The 19,320-nt window shown below is 45.0% G+C and overlaps 1 protein-coding gene across 1 annotated transcript in view; it reads right to left on the reverse strand.

Moving 5' to 3' along the window:
• Positions 1–19,320, reverse strand: part of nipbla (NIPBL cohesin loading factor a) — a 47,473-nt gene that overhangs the window by 11,836 nt on the left and 16,317 nt on the right. The window contains 17 exon segments of the mRNA XM_014172664.2: positions 183–273; positions 429–583; positions 767–860; positions 1,135–1,275; positions 2,699–2,829; positions 3,170–3,278; positions 3,408–3,461; positions 3,617–3,715; positions 4,414–4,548; positions 4,849–4,995; positions 5,201–5,299; positions 5,749–5,851; positions 7,893–8,119; positions 8,253–8,339; positions 8,485–8,628; positions 17,951–18,086; positions 18,325–18,407. Of these exon segments, the coding sequence (XP_014028139.2) occupies positions 183–273; positions 429–583; positions 767–860; positions 1,135–1,275; positions 2,699–2,829; positions 3,170–3,278; positions 3,408–3,461; positions 3,617–3,715; positions 4,414–4,548; positions 4,849–4,995; positions 5,201–5,299; positions 5,749–5,851; positions 7,893–8,119; positions 8,253–8,339; positions 8,485–8,628; positions 17,951–18,086; positions 18,325–18,407 (2,035 nt within the window).

Below are 19,320 nucleotides of genomic sequence, written 5' to 3' on the forward strand. Positions count from 1 at the left end.
CATACAACAGATTGACAATGCAGGACTGCGTTCAGAAAGGCACAACGTTGTAGAATGTTCAAATAGACATGTTGGTTTGGCATAATGGCCCCGGTCCAATTTTAGAAGAGGTGAGGAGGAATCAGAAGGTGAACCCAGCAGGCCATGGGGCATGGGGGGGGCAGGTGGACGTGATATTTCACCTAAGCCGATGATAGCCTTGGTCTTCACCTCCTCGTCCTCATGTTTGGTAAAGTAGAGCAGCAGCTCCAACACCTTCTCTTTGATCACCACCTGGACATAACAGTCCGAGGGAAAAGAGGTTATGATTGATGTAGTCAACCCACGTTGGAAGCTTAAAAAAGTTACTTCTTATTCCCAGTTATTTTACATACATCCATATGACTGGAGTTCCAGAGTGTGGTTTGAATTATAAAGGAGTCCTTTACCTTGGTGATGCCCTTGAACTCCTCCATGTCGAACTCAAAGTGGCGACACAAGGCTCCCACGGTGAAGAGGGAGCGCAGGAGGGCTGGCTTGTTGGCAGCCAGAGCTGTACTGTTGGGATCTTCCTGGTGCTGCGTCTTCAGCTTGGTCAGAGCACCTTCACAGAACACAACACGGCTGTGTTATACTAGATATTCTCTAGATGATTTGAAATGCATTGTATCCACAACGTGTGTGGCTGGATTGTGTTGTTTGTCAGTCATAACACAGACAGAGCTTGAACACACCCGGAGTAAGCTGAGGAGATGGTGTGTGTGTGTGTGTGTGTGTGTGAACTCACCGTAGTATCTGTTAAAGCAAGACCACACAAACTTATAGTTGTGGGTCACCTTGTTGACCACGGCGCCGAGGCAGCTGACACAGTGTTGGACAACCTGGCAGAGGCCGGAAGGGGGGGAGAATATGTTCAGTTGTTTGGCAACAACAACACTACCGTCAAGCCTAGTAAAAAGCATGAGCTCATTTTAAATGTGTAGGGCATGGGAACCAACATTCAAGTAATTTCTTCAAAATTCCCAGAAATCCCAGCTGGAGATGAAGCAGGCAATCAAGAAATCGTTCAACAAATATTTCTGGAAAAGCTAGGAATTCTGGGAAAGTTCCTGGAGTTTTGCAACCCTATATCCAGAACACTAGCACTCTACGCACCGTCATGCCATATTTGATGATGAGTTTCATGAGGTCTTCCTCGATGGTGGTGAGGAAGGTCTCAGAAGGGTGCTCCATCAGAGGGATCACCAACTCCAGGATCTTGGCCACGTTACAGATCACCATGAAGTCGCTGGCGTTCTGCACCACAACACAGCATTAATACTCAGGTTTCCATACAATCTCTTATGCGCATAAAGTACATGTCAGATAGAAAAGAAAGTCACGACAGGCCTGATGGAAACCGCAAATATGTCGGTAAAACTTTCTAAATGTCGACAAAACAAAATACACTAGACAAGCTGGGATCTTCGTGTCAGTAAAATTAATTATGCGAGAAATGTCAGTGGAAACGCCTTTATGCGCAAATATTGATATAATAACCATCATAGCAAAGTAAACTTGGGAGTCACGGGATATGTTGCGTTGTCCTCCCACTACGACTCAGGAAAACATGCAGTTTATTAAACTACAGATGAAATAAGTTATGATGAACTTCACAGGGTGGTGAAAGTGAAAGATGAGCTTGATGCTCCGTTCAATAAATACCTAGGGTCTTGTTCTGGTTAAAATAATCTTGCTCTTAATAATCTCATCATGTAGGCTATACCTGCACTGTATCTGCACGCTGTTGGCTAGAGAGCACGTGCCAATACCACAGTGGGCACATTCACTATTTAAAGGAAAATGTTCAGTGACAAAACCATCAGAAGAGTTGAAAATGTGATCGAAACCCATTTAACATCGGTCCGTGGGGATTTAACCACAGGTTATTCTTATGTGCCCTACATCATGGCACAAAGCCTTCTATCCACAACAACTCAATTTGATGGAAAAACATCTCTGGTGGGGAAATTAGCATATTATTTGTATGCAGATTTTAGAATATTCACATGAAAATGTGTGGCCAATTGGATAAAAACCTAGCTTGTGATACAATCACAACAACAACAACAATTAATACAATCACAACACTAGAGCTGGCTTTCTTCACACTGTGGTCTGAAATGTGCATTTTACAATAACACCACAGTTCTCTCTCAATATGTGGAATTATTCTATCGTATATACATTACTTGTTCATTATTTTGTGTGTGTGTGTGTGTGTGTGTGTGTGTGTGTGTGTGTGTGTGTGTGTGTGTGTGTGTGTGTGTATGTATGTATGTATGTATGTATGTATATATATATATATATATTGTGGCACAGCGGTCTAAGGCACTGCATCTCAGTGCTAGAGGCGTCACTAGAGATCCTGATTCGATTCCAGGCTGTATCACAACCGGCCGTGATTGGGCGTCCCATAGGGCGGTGCACAATTGGCCCAGTGTTGTCTGGGTTAGGGTTTGGCCGGGGTAGGCCGTCATTGTAAATAAGAATTTATTCTTAACTGACTTGCCTAGTAACATAAAATAAATAAAATGTTGTGGTCAGCACCATTTTCCAGGTCAAATTCTTGGTACATGCAAATGTACTTGGCAAATAAAGGCGATTCTGATTTGATATGTTTTGCATCGTGACTTTTTTTGGGGGGGTGGGACACGAGGGCTCTTTGGGATAATCTCACATTGCACTTGGTGGTCAGGTAGGGTTGCATGGTCATGGCGTGTTTGACGATGAGCTGAGCCCGGATCTTGCTGAACAGGAAGAGAGTTGTGATGCAGGACACCAGGCGGGTTGAGTTCACCCCTTTACTTTCTGAAAGGGGACAAGAATCACGTTACATTAAAGAAATCCACTCACGGGCCGCCAGTTTGAGAGCCCTGGGTTAAAGGGATAGTTCACTCAAAAACTAGATTTTAGTATTTTGTTCATAAGTCCACTGTTAATACAACCCCTCAAAGTGTGCATGTCAGAGGTCAATCACCCCAAAAGTGTGCATGTCAGCAATCAAGTTCTCAAGATGGAGCAAAAACTGTGATGGGTTTTTGACGGACTTGTTTATGAGCGATTAGATAGTTTCAGTGATCTATCCTTTTAAAGTGTCCTCTGGAATTGGCGGGGGAAAACAAGTCAAAACAAGACTGAGGCAAGTTACCTGTAAGAGACTCCTCGTATTTGAGGATGTGCTCCACAAGATTGTCCACGAGCTGCACACAAGCCTTCTGGGCCGGTTTGTAGGCAGCGTCTTCCTCCACTTTCAACAGCTGACGGAGGAGACGAGAGCAGAAAGACAAGGAGGTTAGTAGCCCCAACGGCACTCAAAGAGATGCATTCTGGTGAATACGACAAGGCGGCAGCACTCCGACAAGAAAAAAAAGAAAAAAGATACTTACATTTTGAAGGAGTTGCTCAAACCAATCGTAGCCCGTGTCTTTGCATGCCGCGACCTGCAAAACACATTGAGCATGTTAATGATCGCACAATCCAAGATGCAGTCGGTGTAGGACAATAAATCAGAACATCTGCAAAATGACTCCCATGTAAATAATACATCAAATGATTTGAGTTTAGCTTGATGACAACAGCGTTGACGTGCACTCACCACGTCGGTAATGTTGAGAATCTTCCTGGTCATAGTGTCTTTGTCGTGGGCCGGGGTCGGGGTGAACCACAGCTTCTGGAATGTTTCGTTGACTAGTTTCTGTCATAGGGACAAGTATCACAGTTGAGTCAATACGTCACACATGGAGACAATGAAGCTTCAAGTGCTTACAGGAGGTAAGTGTGTATATTATTGTCTCATTGACTTTTTATTTTTACCTGCACTGTTGGAGCATAAGAATGTCACTGTACCCCGATGCAGATTTAAACGTAGGGTACAGTGACATTCTTATGCTGTGCATGTGATTAATAAACTCATCTAATCTACTGTGTAGACAGCTTCTTCTCAGAATACTCAACTTGCGGACAATACCTCAGTTAAAAAGATCCATTATATGACTGATTCCAGATAGGAATGTTACTTATAGAACTGTCATTCTCATTGAATGTAAGTCAGATAAGCGATAGATCCATTCTATGCGCCATATTTCTATGCTTCCCCTCCGTAAGTTCATTTTTTGATTCTTTTTACTTTTGTTTATGTACATCAGCTTCAAACAGCTGAAAAAAACTATTTTTTTGGTTATAGAAATATCCTGTGTTTAGATGGTATAATGATTCTCTACACAATACACCATTTGTTGTGTCACAAACTGAAATTAGACAAACGTGAAAATGTTAAGACTTTTTAAAAATGTTATATTTCTACACATTGCACCTTTAAGCCTAGAAACAATAGGGTCTGTAGTTTTTCCTGGTCAGGATCAAAACTCTGGGTCCTAATGATAAGAACAGTACCTTAATGCCCTCCTCGTCGTTGACCCGACGGATCATCCTCACACACATCTCTGTAATCTTGTTGAAGGTGGGCTGCTCCAGACAGATGTCTCTCAGGATCTTAATCACCCTCTTCCTCACGCTGATGCCCGTGTCCTGAGGAAGAGCATGCAGAAACTTACTGACCGTCTCGTATCTCAAGTATACAACTTCAAAAAGTAAAGGCTGTACATTTTAACTGAGCGCCAGTGGTGAGTGCAATGCTTTTATTTAGCCAATAGGTGGCAGTGGAAGACAGATGTGCATGAACATGAGGTGAACTATCCATAAAGTCTCAGATGGATTCCAGTGCAACAACACTCTTCAGCTGAGATTGCTTTTTCAAACACTTGGGACGTGTGCGTTGTGGTGTGTGTGTTGCGGTGTGTGCATTGCGGTGTGTTGCTCGGGGCTCACCAGTATCCTCTCGATAAGCATGTCGTAGTACTGCTCGGTGAGCTGGGGACGGCTCAGCACGAAGCGGCCCAGAAGCTCCACGGCCGCCTCGCGCACGCTGGTGGAGTTGTCCATCAGACGGCCATGCACCCCGCGCTGCATGTCCAACTGCACACACAGCCAGGAGAGGACAGGGTTAAGGGAACACCACACAACAAAATATATTTTTTGGTATTTTGTTCATTCAATCCACTGTTAACGCACCATGTCATCCGTCAAGTTTTAAAAATAGAACACATACAAAGCAAAAAACATATGATGTTGCTTACACACTGCCACAGGACAAGACTGGTCACACATAATACACTCTTACCCTGGAAAGAATGCTAGGGTCTACAGAAACCACCTCAGACAGACATTTCATGGCTTTTGTCCGGACAGCGATTGCACTCTCCCCCAGGACTCGCAAGATCTAGAGAGAGAGAAAGAGGGTAATGGAAAGAGAGAGAGAGGGGGTAATGGAAAGAGAGAGAGAGGGGGTAATGGAAAGAGAGAGAGAGCGAAGAGAAAGAAAAAGGGAGATGGGGAGAGAGTGAGAGAAAAGCCACGGTGTTGCTCATTGTTACTCACTGCCTGGCAGGACAGAGCATCATAAAGAAGGAGAGCTGATCTGGGATCAGGTACGACCTTCTGTCCATACAATGGTATTCATTATGATCTACAAGGTGAAACTGATGGAAACTAGATCTATACTCCAACTCTGAGAAGCATTTTGATTATGGGCCCCGAGTTCATTTAACAGCTTCAAATCAAACATTTAAAATCACAACACTATACAGTAAAACCACAGAATAAAGTAAATAAATGAACAGAAAGCAATAAAGCAGATGAATAAAAACAACATGCTTGTGGGTTTCTTGCCTGGGTTAAGTAAATATCAAAGCTCTGGGCGAACGGCCTCATGGAGGCTAAGTAGCGGACGATGAGGCAGGAGTCGTCGTAGTCCACCGTGTCAGAGTTCATTCTGGTAACACAGAACCGGTTTGGGAAAACAGATTTAGTATTTACATCAACCACTGGGGCCATCTCCTTTACTTCACCTTTAGTTAACCAGGTAGGCCAGTTGAGAACAAGTTCTCATTTACAACTGCGACCTGGCCAAGATAAAGCAAAGCACTGCGACACAAACAACAGAGTTACACATAAACAAACGTACAGTCACAAAATAAAATAAAATATTTTTTCTATTTATGTACAGTGTGTGCAAATGTAGAAGAGTAGGGAGGGTAAGGCAATAAATAGGCCCTAGAGGGGAAATAATTACAATTTAGCATTAACACTGGAGTGATAGAAGAGCAAGTAGAGATACTGGGGTGTAATAGAGCAAGAGGGTAAGTAATAATATGGGGATGAGGTAGTTGGATGGGCTATTTACAGATTGGCTGTGTACAGGTACAGTGATCGGTAAGCTGCTCAGACAGCTGATCCTTCACATCAGGCTATACAACAGCTGTGTTACGGAGATGGTTCAGCCAGGAGCGTCGGTCGCATCGAAATAGAATTCTATCCATAAATGAATAAATATAATACATATATAATTACAATGATTAAAACTTTCACTGGGTGGTCTGACCTAGGGTTGTGCAGGAATACAGATGTTCATATCGTAATGCCATCCTTCTCCCATGTTTGGATATTTACAAGTTTGTGAATGAGAGACATTGTGCAAATTAACACAAAAGTTATGATGCATGCTTTTCTGATGGAACAGCAGCACAGGCGCTGCGCTGAGATGACAAGCCAGTTAAACCACACAAAACAGCTGGTCTCACCTGCTTCCACTTCCTCCTGTTGTACTTACAAACAAACACGTGACTGGCTAAACTGTTGTGATTGTTTATATTATAAATCTAAGCGTAGTTCAGAGTATGTGAGCGGAGCAGAGCTGGGAGAGTCGGCATTCTCCCCCGCAGCGCTCACTTCACGAGCTCAGGACATGCCTGACACAGCACGCACTGTCATTGTAGCAAAGTATTTATCAACTAAAACATTTTGTTCATTTTTGTGCTATTATCAATACTATAGGCCATAACTGATGTTGGCCCAATAGGCCTGGCATATTCCCACGTTCAAGGAGCTTTCCGTTTTGATTGGGTTATTTTGCCTAAAAACCTTAAGGCCTAACTATAAAATAAATAAATCAACTCTGCATCCCTGCGCAGCCTGGCTCGAAGGGTGTTTATCATCCCCGGTGGCTCTGCAGGGGTAGAGAGGATGTTCTCTGCTGCTGGCCGCCTCTCCAGGAACCGTCACACGAGCCTGAAGACACCGACTGGCCAGACGTGGTTCTAACAATTCATTCAGAGCCTATATGCATCATTTATAGACAATAATGATTGACTACAACAAAATGTTTAAATGCTTTATGTCCCTACCAGAATATTGTGTCACATTGGTAAATGCTTCACAATGTATTTCTTTGTATGTTATAGCCTTGAAATAATATAGCCTAAATCATTCAGGCTCCCCGTCTGTCTCTTGACCTATTTACAGTGTTTATATGATGTTTAATATGACATGTAGCCTGTTTGAAATTATGTGCTTCTTCCATTCATCTTTTCATGTTGTTTATTCAAATACTTTTCATTCAAATCATATGGTTTGGATTGAAAACCAAAATGGTAGGTCCAGGTAGTCACAACAATAGATGGTGTTGGTTAAATTGGGATTTTAATGAATGGAGTGAATATGGAGCAGCAGTTTTCTTTCTTGTGAGCGTGGTTAGCGGAGGGGTTGGAAAGGACGTGGCACGCGATGACCAGGATTTCCAACCACACAACTCCGCTCAAATACTCTGAATGAAAGATAAATGTGACACGAGAACTGAAGAACGGGATCTGATTTATCTCCTAAAATATTTCACTAGTTGACTGCAGGTTAACTTAAAAAGTAGCTACAAATAGTCAAATGTATTGAACTAGAAATAGTTTCAACAGTACTGACTGTATTAAAAAAAACGATTTCCAAACACCTCGGGACAGGACAGACACACAAACGTGCAGTACCTCAGGGTGGTGAAATGGGAGGGGACCGTCTTTATGATCTTGCGGAGGAACTTCTTGCGCGCCTCGGCCCGCTGCATGACCTCCCCAATGGTCTCGATGTCCTTGGCGTGGTGACCAGGGCCGTCCGACGAGTCCTCTTCCCGGTCCCGTTTCTGGCTCTTCATGGTCTTCTCTGTCTCTATGGTGGTGTCGCGAAACCACTGTGCTATGTAGAACTTCCTGGCAAACTGGCAAAGGCAAAGTACACAGTTAGTAGAAGGAAATCTCTAATATATTATTTGTTAAGCATCTTTTCATTCCAAAAATAATCTCAAAGTTGATAAAATAACAAGATTGAGCGCAGTGGTGTAACAAACTGACCAATAGTGAAGGGTCAGTCTCTGTGTTCTCCTCCATGTAGTCCAGAAGGGCTTTCTGCAGTTGCTGGGTCTCGTCGTCACCTTGGGTCTGTGTGGGGAAAAGGAAAAATGTTCCACCCCTTCTGCGCCTCTGTTTCCCCCCCCCCCCCGCCATCCTATTTGGTTGGCTGCCTTCAAGTCATGTCCACCTCTGAATGTAGGATCTGAGAAACAGCAGTCATGTTGTTCCCTACCTCTTTCAGGATGCGGTCAATGGATCGCTGGTCCATCTTGCTGGTGACGGCATCTTTGCGCAGGCGAGCGGCCACCGTGCCTAGATAGTCCAGGGAGGCAACCCTCAGGGTCATCTCCGTCTGCTTGTTACTAAACTGGTGCACCTGTGAGTGAGTGAGAAGGGCACACACACAGAGAGACAGAGAGAGAGGGAGAGAGAGAAGGGTACAGAGAGGGAGAGAGAGAAGGGTACAGAGAGGGAGAGAGAGAAGGGTACAGAGAGGGAGAGAGAGAAGGGTACAGAGAGGGAGAGAGAGAAGGGTACAGAGAGGGAGAGAGAGAAGGGTACAGAGAGGGAGAGAGAGAAGGGTACAGAGAGGGAGAGAGAGAAGGGTACAGAGAGAGAAGGGACAGAGAGAGAGAGAGAGAGGGAGAGAGAGAGAAGGGTAAGAGAGAGAGAGAGAGAAGGGTACAGAGAGGGAGAGAGAGACAGAGAGAGAAGGGTACAGAGACGGAGAGAGAAGGGTACAGAGAGGGAGAGAGAAGGGTACAGAGAGGGAGAGAGAAGGGTACAGAGAGGGAGAGAGAAGGGTACAGAGAGGGAGAGAGAAGGGTACAGAGAGGGAGAGAGAAGGGTACAGAGAGGGAGAGAGAAGGGTACAGAGAGGGAGAGAGAGAGAGAAGGGTACAGAGAGGGAGAGAGAAGGGTACAGAGAGAGAGAGGGAGAGAGAAGGGTACAGAGAGAGAGAGAGAGAGAGAGAAGGGTACAGAGAGGGAGAGAGAAGGGTACAGAGAGGGAGAGAGAAGGGTACAGAGAGGGAGAGAGAAGGGTACAGAGAGAGAGAGAGAAGGGTACAGAGAGGGAGAGAGAAGGGTACAGAGAGGGAGAGAGAAGGGTACAGAGAGAGAGAGAGAAGGGTACAGAGAGAGAGAGAGAAGGGTACAGAGAGAGAGAGAGAAGGGTACAGAGAGGGAGAGAGAAGGGTACAGAGAGAGAGAGAGAAGGGTACAGAGAGAGAGAGAGAAGGGTACAGAGAGGGAGAGAGAAGGGTACAGAGAGAGAGAGAGAAGGGTACAGAGAGAGAGAGAGAAGGGTACAGAGAGGGAGAGAGAAGGGTACAGAGAGGGAGAGAGAAGGGTACAGAGAGGGAGAGAGAAGGGTACAGAGAGAGAGAGAGAAGGGTACAGAGAGAGAGAGAGAAGGGTACAGAGAGAGAGAGAGAGAAGGGTACAGAGGGAGAGAGAGAAGGGTACAGAGAGAGAGAGAGAGAGAGAAGGGTACAGAGAGAGGGAGAGAGAAGGGTACAGAGAGGGAGAGAGAAGGGTACAGAGAGGGAGAGAGAAGGGTACAGAGAGAGAGAGAGAGAAGGGTACAGAGAGGGAGAGAGAGAAGGGTACAGAGAGGGAGAGAGAAGGGTACAGAGAGGGAGAGAGAAGGGTACAGAGGGGGAGAGAGAGAGAGAAGGGGGTGAGGAGCGGAAGGGATGAAGGGAGAGAGAAGGGTACAGAGAGGGAGAGAGAGAGAGAAGGGGGTGAAGAGCGGAAGGGATGGAGGGAGAGAGAGAAGGGTACAGAGGGGAGAGAGAGAGAGAAGGGGGTGAGGAGCGGAAGGGATGAAGGGAGAGAGAAGGGTACAGAGAGGGAGGGAGAGAGGAGCGGAAGGGATGGAGGGAGAGAGAGAGGTGGTGGGTCAGGCCTCCACTCTGATGAGGTAGATGCACCAAGCAGAACAGTTGGACTAGTATAGTAGTATTACTGCGTTTGTGGTTACTGCGGTGGATACACCACCTTTTGACAGGGAAAGTAGAGCGAATACTCCAAGACCAACAAATAGGCTTCTGCCTAACAAATCCAGCAACATTGTAAATATGGAATGCCCCATGGTAGATGTAAAGTTAATGTTTTAAGTATCACTATATTTCTGTTATTACGGTGCTATCACTCTTATTAGTGCGCCTGCGCAAGAGTCTCGTTGTAGATGAACCTGGCCTGAGTGCAATGGCAACCATGGATTGCGCGAATACGGTGGAGTTAACGTTGTTAAACTGGGACCTTGTCGTTGTGTCATTTTGAATTAACATTGTAGTTATTAACCATCCTCTGCTACCAATGTGGCACCTCGCTTCGACGAGAAGAGGTCCTAATAAAGTTTGAAAAATGAACTTGGAATCTGGACAATGGTTAGTAATCTGGACATTAAAAGTCAAGCAGTATTGTGGTGGTATTATCGCTCGAAGGAAGAGCGAGATACAGCAGTGGAAATATCCATTGAGGATTGGAACAAGGATGACGGTATGAGAACTTTGACTAGAACACTGGATTCGGTGCGTTTTAAAGAAGAGAAAGACGGTGCCCATGAGACATACTCAAACTTTTGACAGTGTTACGAAAGACATTTCGGTTGCGTTGACGGACTACCTAATTGATTTGGAACAGATGTACAATAGGATGCTCAAGTACGAGATGGTTCTCCCGGATGCAGTGTTAGCTTTCAAGTTGCTAGATACTGCCTGTCTGTCTGGTAGGGAGAAACAGTTGGCTTTGACTGCTTGTACTGTGCTGACTTTCGCGTCAATTTAGTCGGGCACTAAAAATAATTTCTGGTGAAAAGACGTCTGTCGCGCCGATAACAGATGGAATGCAAGTGAGTGACGCAGCATATTACACTTAGCAGCAGAGAAAAGGCGCCAAAAAGTTATTCAAGTCAACCAGACGAGGGCACCATTGCCCGGCACAAATCCACTGGACGGATATGGAAGGAGATCAAAATGTGCCATTTGTCAAAGCACTTACTATTGTGTTGAAGACTGTCCTCATAAAACATGAACAAGTTAAACTAACAGAAAAATCTAAACAGAGAGAGCAGTGTAACATTACACTGTTTTCAAACCAATCTGCTTCTGATACTGAGATCTTGCTTGGAAGTGTACTTCGCCAGACTGCCAAGAACCTTGCCCTCATCCAGGCCAAGGTGGCGAGGCACGATAGTGATGACACCATAGGCCTTGTTGATCTCTGCACCAGACAGAATGCTCTTGCCAGAATACTTGGGGTCCAACATGTACGCTGCGGCGTGTATGGGTTTCAGGCAGAAGTCTTCATGCTTTTTGATGTATTTCAGAACTGATGTTTCCTCTGCTTGGAGCAACAGTGAAGTGGGCAGGGCAGTACGGATTTCTCCTCTTACATCTGCAAGCAGAGTCTTAACATCAGACAGGATGGTATTGTCTCCCTCAATCTGTGCAATGGCTACTGCTATAGATTTCAGGAATTTCAGGCTGCCTACCACTCTCTCCCAAAATACATCATCCAGGAGGATCCTCTTGATGGGGCTGTCCATATCGGAAGACTGTGATATGGCCATTTCTTGGAGACTCCTTCCCTCCAGAAGACTGTCAAACATGATGACAACACCACCCCAACGGGTGTTGCTGGGCAGCTTCAATGTGGTGCTCTTATTCTTCTCACTTTGCTTGGTCAGGTAGATTGCTGCTATAACTTGATGACCCTTCACATACCTAACAATTTCCTTGGCTCTCTTGTAGAGAGTATATATTGTTTTCAGTGCCATGATGTCCTTGAGGAGCAAATTCAATGGTGAGCAGCACAGCCAATGGGTAAGGGTAGGACTCCTCCACTTTAGACCAAGCAGCCTTCATGTTCTCAGCTTTTTCTGTCACCAGTGCAAATACCTTCTGTGGTCCAAGGTCATTGATGACTGCCTTCAGCTCATCTGCAATGTAGAGACCAGTGTGTCTGTTGTCCCTTGTGTCTGTGCTCTTGCAGAATACTGGTTGAGAGGTGGAGAAGTAGTTAATTATTCCTTGCCCACGAACATTCGACCGCCCATCAGAGATGATTGTAATAGAGTGCTTTCTCTATGATTTGCTTGACCTTCACTTGAACTCAAACTATGCATCCAGCAAATGAGTAGATAAAGCATGTCTGGTTGGAAGGGTGTATGCTGGGCGAAGAACATCCAGAAATATCTTTCAATACACATTGCCTGTGAGCATCAGAGGTGAACCAGTTGCATACACAGCTCGGATTAGAAGAAAATTAGTTAAAAAAAAAATAAATAAATACAATTCCATGTACAGATAAATAGTTAGTTACAACTAAACAACTCCTTTGTAAGATAAATGTTTTAAAATGAAACATGTATGGAAACAGGTGAATTAACACTCCTCAGTTAGCAGGCTCAAGCATGCTAAACCCCACATTCTAGCAAAAACTAACTAAAAGAAATTGTTAAGTAAGAAATGATTTGAACAGACTTTGCTGTAGGCTACTATTTACTAGTTAACAAAAAAAAAATCATGTATGTCATAAAATATATTCACCCCAACCAGTATTGTAATAGAAACTTACCAGAAAGCATGTAGTCTTTGGCTCAGACAGTGTAGTAGTGTGGGCTCAAAAGCATCTCATTGGTGTGCAAGATCTTGAGAATCAGCTCTATATGTGATGGAAGAATGCACTGTGCATGCAGAGGGTTGCAATTCCATTGAATTGGGGATAGTTTAACCAAAATATGCCACAAGACCTAGAATTGCCATGTGTATCCCACAAAAAAGGTTCACTGTTATAAAAGGTAACTTTTTGATGAATTTAAGCAAAATTCCCAGGCTTAACTTCCCATGGAAAAATTGCAGAAATTGACCAGAAAGTTTCCGACCCTTTGCAACCCTACTATTAAGCAAAGCTTCCCTCAAGAAGGCAGGGGCTGTACTAGACATAACAATTACAAGGCAGTGATGTTTAAACAACCAGTGACCCTTGAACTTACTACCTCAGGCCAATACGGTGTAAACATTTTAGACAAAGACAGAGAGTCCATGTAAAAATGAGATTCTGACAGACACAGAGAACATGAATACAAAGGGGGAAAAAATATTAACTTCAAACAGTTTGGACATGCTACAGTTGACATACTTCACAAAATCACTCAGCAGTTCTGGGAATAATGAGAGTACTTCCATTCTACGGCAAATGGTTAACAGTTGTGAGACATGTCAGAAATACAGCAAACCTAAGCCCAGACCAGCTGTTGCTTTGCCGCTGGCTTCCAAGCACAATGAAACAGTGGCTGTAGAGCCACATGAGCTAGGACCAAGTGTGTGGTATCTTCACATCTACCACTTCATACGTTTCAGTGCTGGAAGCATTGTGAATACAAAGAAACTCAGTGAAATCATCAAGCACTTAACTTCACTCCTGGATAAGTGTGCATGGCCCGCCCCAGAAATTGTATCGTGACAAAGGAGGAGATTCAATAATAATAATGAAATAAGAGAAATGTCTGAGAAATTCAATATGGAAGTAAAGACAACTGCTGCATAGAGTCCATGAAGCAATGGACTTCTGGCGAGACATAATCAAACACTCACAGAGATTATGCTGAAAGTGAAGCAAGATAATGGATGTGACTGGAAAACAGCCCTCGATTGGGCTTTGATGGCAAAAACCTCGATGCACAATGTTCATGGCTACAGCCCATAGCAACTAGTGTTCGGGCAGAACCCTAATCTTCCTTCTGTACTGGTTGACAAGCCACAAGCACTGGAAGTGACCAGTGTGAGTGCACGGGGGTGGGACAGCACCTTTCAGCACTACATGCAGCATGAAAAGCATTCACTGAAGCACAGTGTTCAGAGAGAATTCGCAGGGCTCTGCGTAAACAGCTTCAACCCACCGATGAGAAGTGCGAGCCTGGAAACAAAGTGTACTACAAACGAGTTCGACTGTCAAGAGTGGAAAAGGACCGGGAGTAGTCATTGGCCAAGATGGTGTGGTGATATGTGAGGCACCATTGTCAGGGTGCATCACTCAAGATTGAGGAAAGTAAATGATGATCAACAAGACGGTGGAACTGTTGGTGAGAATCAGTCTCCTAATGAAAATGACAAAAAGGACACATTAACAGAGACAAACCTACCAGATGTCACATCCAAGGATATGAACACAAACAGGAAATGGAGCAGAGACCTTCAACCATGACACAGGTAATACTGTTGAGCGTTCAAAATAGGAAAACATTCAACAACAGCCACATGTGTTAAGACAACATGGTTGTTCCAATCTGAAAACTGGACAAACTGTTAAATACATGGACAGAGAAAGTGGTATTCCACATACAACAACCGTCATTGGCCGAGCAGAAAAAGCTAAAGGAAAACCAGAACTGGTACAACATGCAGTACACTGAACCAGCTACACTTCCTGGTACAACAGGGTCAGCTGACCTGACACTTGTAGATCTCAGAATTGAACCAATGGAAAATTGCGAAAAACAGAATGACATTCAAAATGATGATGTACTTGAAACAAAGGACATGTCATTTGACTCAGCTAAACTAGATGAGCTCAGTAATTGGAGGAAAAATTGAGTGTTTGAGGAAGTCAACGACATTGGCCAAAAATGTGAGAGGAGCTGGCTGCTAAACAACTCCTAAAACCACATCTAGCGACTAGAGGTTGAGAGGAGCTGGCTGCTAAACAACTCCTAAAACCACATCTAGCGACTAGAGGTTGAGAGGAGCTGGCTGCTAAACAACTCCTAAAACCACATCTAGCGACTAGAGGTTGAGAGGAGCTGGCTGCTAAATAACTCCCCAAAAATCCACCCGACATTCACCTCAGTCACTTAGATTGCTGCTGACAGTGATCTGCCAGAAAAAATTGAAACGTCATCCATTGACATCAAATCTGCATTTCTGCGGGGAACAGAGCTGTCAAGGGACATTCACATCCGACCTCCGCCTGAAGCTAAGAGCAAAGGAACCGTAGAATAGTGTGGAGTGCAGTTTATACATATGAGATGAGTAATGTCAGATACAGAATCATTATTAAAGTGGCTAGTGATCCATTTCTAAAAGTGCCCAGTGATTCCTAATCTATGTCTATAGGCAGCTGCATCTGATGTGCTAGTGATGGCTGTTTAACTGTCTGATGGCCTTGAGATAGAAGCTGTTTTTCAGTCTCTTGGTCCCAGCTTTGATGCACCTGTACTGACCTCGTCTTCTGGATGATAGCGGGGTGAACAGGCAGTGGCTCTGGTGGTTAATGTCCTTGATGATCTTTTTGACCTTCCTGTGACATCGGGTGCTGTAGATGTCCTGAAGGGTGGGAAGTTTGCCCTCGGTAATGCGTTGTGCAGACCGCACCACCCTCTGGAGAGCTTTGCGGTTGTGGGTGGTGCAGTTGCTGTACCAGGTGGCGATACAGCCCGACAGGATGCTCTCAATTGTGCATCTGTAAAAGTTTGTGAGGGTTTTAGGTGTTAAACCAAATTTCTTTAGCCTCCCGAGGTTGAAGAGCCTCCCGAGGTTGAAGAGGCGCTGCTGCGCCTTCACCACACTGTCTGTGTGGGTGGACCATTTCAGTTTGTCAGTGACGTGTACTCCGAGGAACTTGAAGCTCTCCACTGCGGCCCCATCTATGTGGATGGGGGATGCTCCCTCTGCTGGCCATCATCTCTTTTGTTTTGCTGACATTCTGTGAGAGGTTATTTTCCTGACCCCACACTCCCAGAGCCCTCACCTCCTCCTTGTAGGCTGTCCTGTTGTTGTTGGTAATCAAGCCTACCACTGTTGTGTCGTCTGCAAACTTGATGATTGAGGTGTGCTTCCACGCAGTCATGGGTAAACAGGGAGTAAAGGAGGGGGCTGAGCGTGAACCCTTGTGGGGCCCCAGTGTTGAGGATCAGTGAAGTGGTGGTGTTTTCCTACCGTCACCACCTGCGGGCGACCCGTCAGGAAGTCCAGGACCCAGTTGCACAGGACGGGGTTCAGACCCAGGGCCTCGAGCTTGATGATGAGCTTGGAGGGAACTATGGTGTTGAATGCTGAGCTATAGTCAATGAACAGCATTCTTACATAGGTATGCCTCTTGTCCAGATGGGACAAGGCAGTATGGTGGCGATCTATTGGGGCGGTAAGCAAATTGAAGTGAGTCTAGGGTGGCAGGTAAGGTGGAGGTGATACGATCCTTGACTAGTCTCTCAAAGCACTTCATGATGACAGAGGTGAGTGCTACGGGCCGATAGTCATTTAGTTCAGTTACCTTTGCTTTCTTAGGTACAGGAACAATGGTGGACATCTTGAAGCATGTGGGAACAGCAGACTGGGATAGGGATTGATTGAATATATCTGTGAACACACCAGCCAGTTGGTCTGCGCATGCTCTGAGGACACAGCTAGGGATACCATCTGGACCGGCAGCCTTGCGAGGGTTAACACGCTTAAATGTCTTACTCACGTCGGCCACGGAGAAGGAGAGCCCACAGTCCTTGATAGCAGACAGCGTCGGTGACTCTGTATTATCCTCAAAGCGAGCGAAGGAGTTGAACCTGTCCGGAAGCAAGACGGTGTCCGCGACGTGGCTGGTTTTCCTTTTCTAATCCATGATTGTCTGTAGACCCTGCCACATACGCCTCGTGTCTGAGCCGTTGAACTGGGACTGAACTTTGTCCCTATACCGACGTTTAGCCTGCTTGATTGCTTTGCGGAGTGAATAACTACTGTTTGCATTCTTCCATATTCCCAGTCTTCTAGCCCTGGTTAAATGCGGTGGTTCGCGCTTTCAGTTTTGCGCGAATGCTCCCATCTATCCACGGTTTCTGGTTGGGGTAGGTTTTAATAGTCACAGTGGGTACAACATCACCTATGCACTTCCTGATAAACTCATTCACCGTATCGGTATATGTGTCAATATTATTTTCTGATGCTACTCTGAACATATCCCAGTCCGCATGATCAAAACAATCTTGAATTGTGGATTCTGATTGGTCAGACCAGCATTGAATAGTCCTTACCACAGGTGCTTCCTGTTTGAGTTTCTGCCTATAGGAGGGGAGGAGCAAGATGGAATCATGGTCCGATTTGCCGACTGGAGGGCGGGGGAGGGCCTTATATGCATTCTGGAAGGTAGTGTAGCAATGGTCGAGGGTTTTAGCAGCGCGAATACGACAATCAATATGTTTTCCTCAAACTTGCTTTGTTAAAATCCTCAGCTACAATAAATGCAGCCTCGGGATGTGGTTTCCAGTGTGCATAAAGTCCAGTGAAGTTCTTTGTGGGCCGTCGTGGTATCGGCTCGAGGGGGGATATAAACCTCCGTGGCTATTATTGACAAACTCTCTCGGGTAGATTGAGAAATACAAATAAATACTGTCACACAACCCATCTGTAATGGGTCATTTAAATAATACTTGGGACCTTAAAATATTTTGCTGATGTTTAATTTGTCTTTAAAGTAAAGTGGGAGATTGTTAAGTCCATGTTTTAAGTATCACTATATTTCTGTTATTACGGTGCTATCGCTCTTATTAGTGCGCCTGCGCAAGAGTCTCGTTGTAGATGAACCTGGCCTGAGTGCAATGGCAACCATGGATTGCGCGAATACGGTGGAGTTAACGTTGTTAAACTGGAACCTTGTCGTTGTGTCATTTTGAGTTAACAGACAGGCAGCCAGCCAAGACTCACCAGCAGTCTGCCTAACAGGCTCAACAGTAGCTCGGCAGCGGGCCACTCTGGCTTGTTAACCGTGGAGAGCAGGTCCTGGACAAAGTTCTCAAACAGAGGCCTGTAGTCCTCCTCGCTGCCCTGCTTACTGCCACACCTGGACACGACAAAACACAGAAAGAGAAAGAAGGAGAGAGGCTGTTAGGTGGACATTACACTAACCACAGCCGATGGGGAGAGAGCGAGAGGCTGTTAGGTGGACATTACACTAACCACAGCACATTGGGGGGGAGAGGGGCTGTTAGGTGGACATTACACTAACCACAGCCGATGTGGTCATGAGGAGATACAAACAAAGAGAGGACAAACTGTCTGGAGATGAAAGACAATCTTACTTTTTGAGGAACACCGAGAGGAAGTTCTGGGCTGTCCTCATGGCCGTCTCGTAGTTGTTGGTGATCAGCAAGTCCTGATCTACCTAGAACAAATCAAACATTTACAGAAGATTGTTAAAATAAGGATGCTCTTCACTAGGAATGTCAGTTTTGAGATTCTCAGTTTCAAAAATATATCTGTGACCATAGAGTTGGAGAGGGTACAGTCGTGGTCAAAGGTTTTGAGAATGACAAATACTAATTTCCACAAAGTTTGCTGCTTCAGTGTCGTCAGATGTTACTATGGAATACTGAAGTATAATTACAAGCATTTCATAAGTGTCAAAGGCCTTTATTGACAATTACATGAAGTTGATGCAAAGAGTCAATATTTGCAGTGTTGACCCTTCTTTTTCAAGACCTCTGCAATCCGCCCTGGCATGCTGTCAATTAACTTCTGGGCCACATCCTGACTGATGGCAACCCATTCTTGCATAATCAATGCTTGGAGTTTGTCAGAATTTGTGGGGTTTTGTTTGTCCACCCGCCTCTTGAGGATTGACCACAAATTCTCAATTGGGAGTTTCCTGGCCATGGACCCAAAATATCAATGTTTTGTTCCCCGAGCCACTTAGCTTTCACTTTTGCCTTATGGCAAGGTGCTCCATCATGCTGGAAAAGGCATTGTTCGTCACCAAACTGTTCCTGGATGGTTGGGAGAAGTTGCTCTCGGAGGATGTGTTGGTACCATTCTTTATTCATGCCTGTGTTCTTAGGCAACATTGTGAGTGAGCCCACTCACTTCATGAGAAGCAACCCCACACATGAATGGTCTCAGGATGCTTTACTGTTGGCATGACACAGGACTGATGGTAGCGCTCACCTTGTCTTCTCCGGACAAGCTTTTTTCCGGATGCCCCAAACAATCGGAAAGGGGATTTCATCAGAGAAAATGACTTTACCCCAGTCCTCAGCAGTCCAATCCCTGTACCTTTTGCAGAATATCAGTCTGTCCCT

This window comes from Salmo salar, chromosome ssa24, assembly GCF_905237065.1.
Source record: "Salmo salar chromosome ssa24, Ssal_v3.1, whole genome shotgun sequence".
NCBI classification, from domain to species: Eukaryota; Metazoa; Chordata; class Actinopteri; order Salmoniformes; family Salmonidae; genus Salmo; species Salmo salar.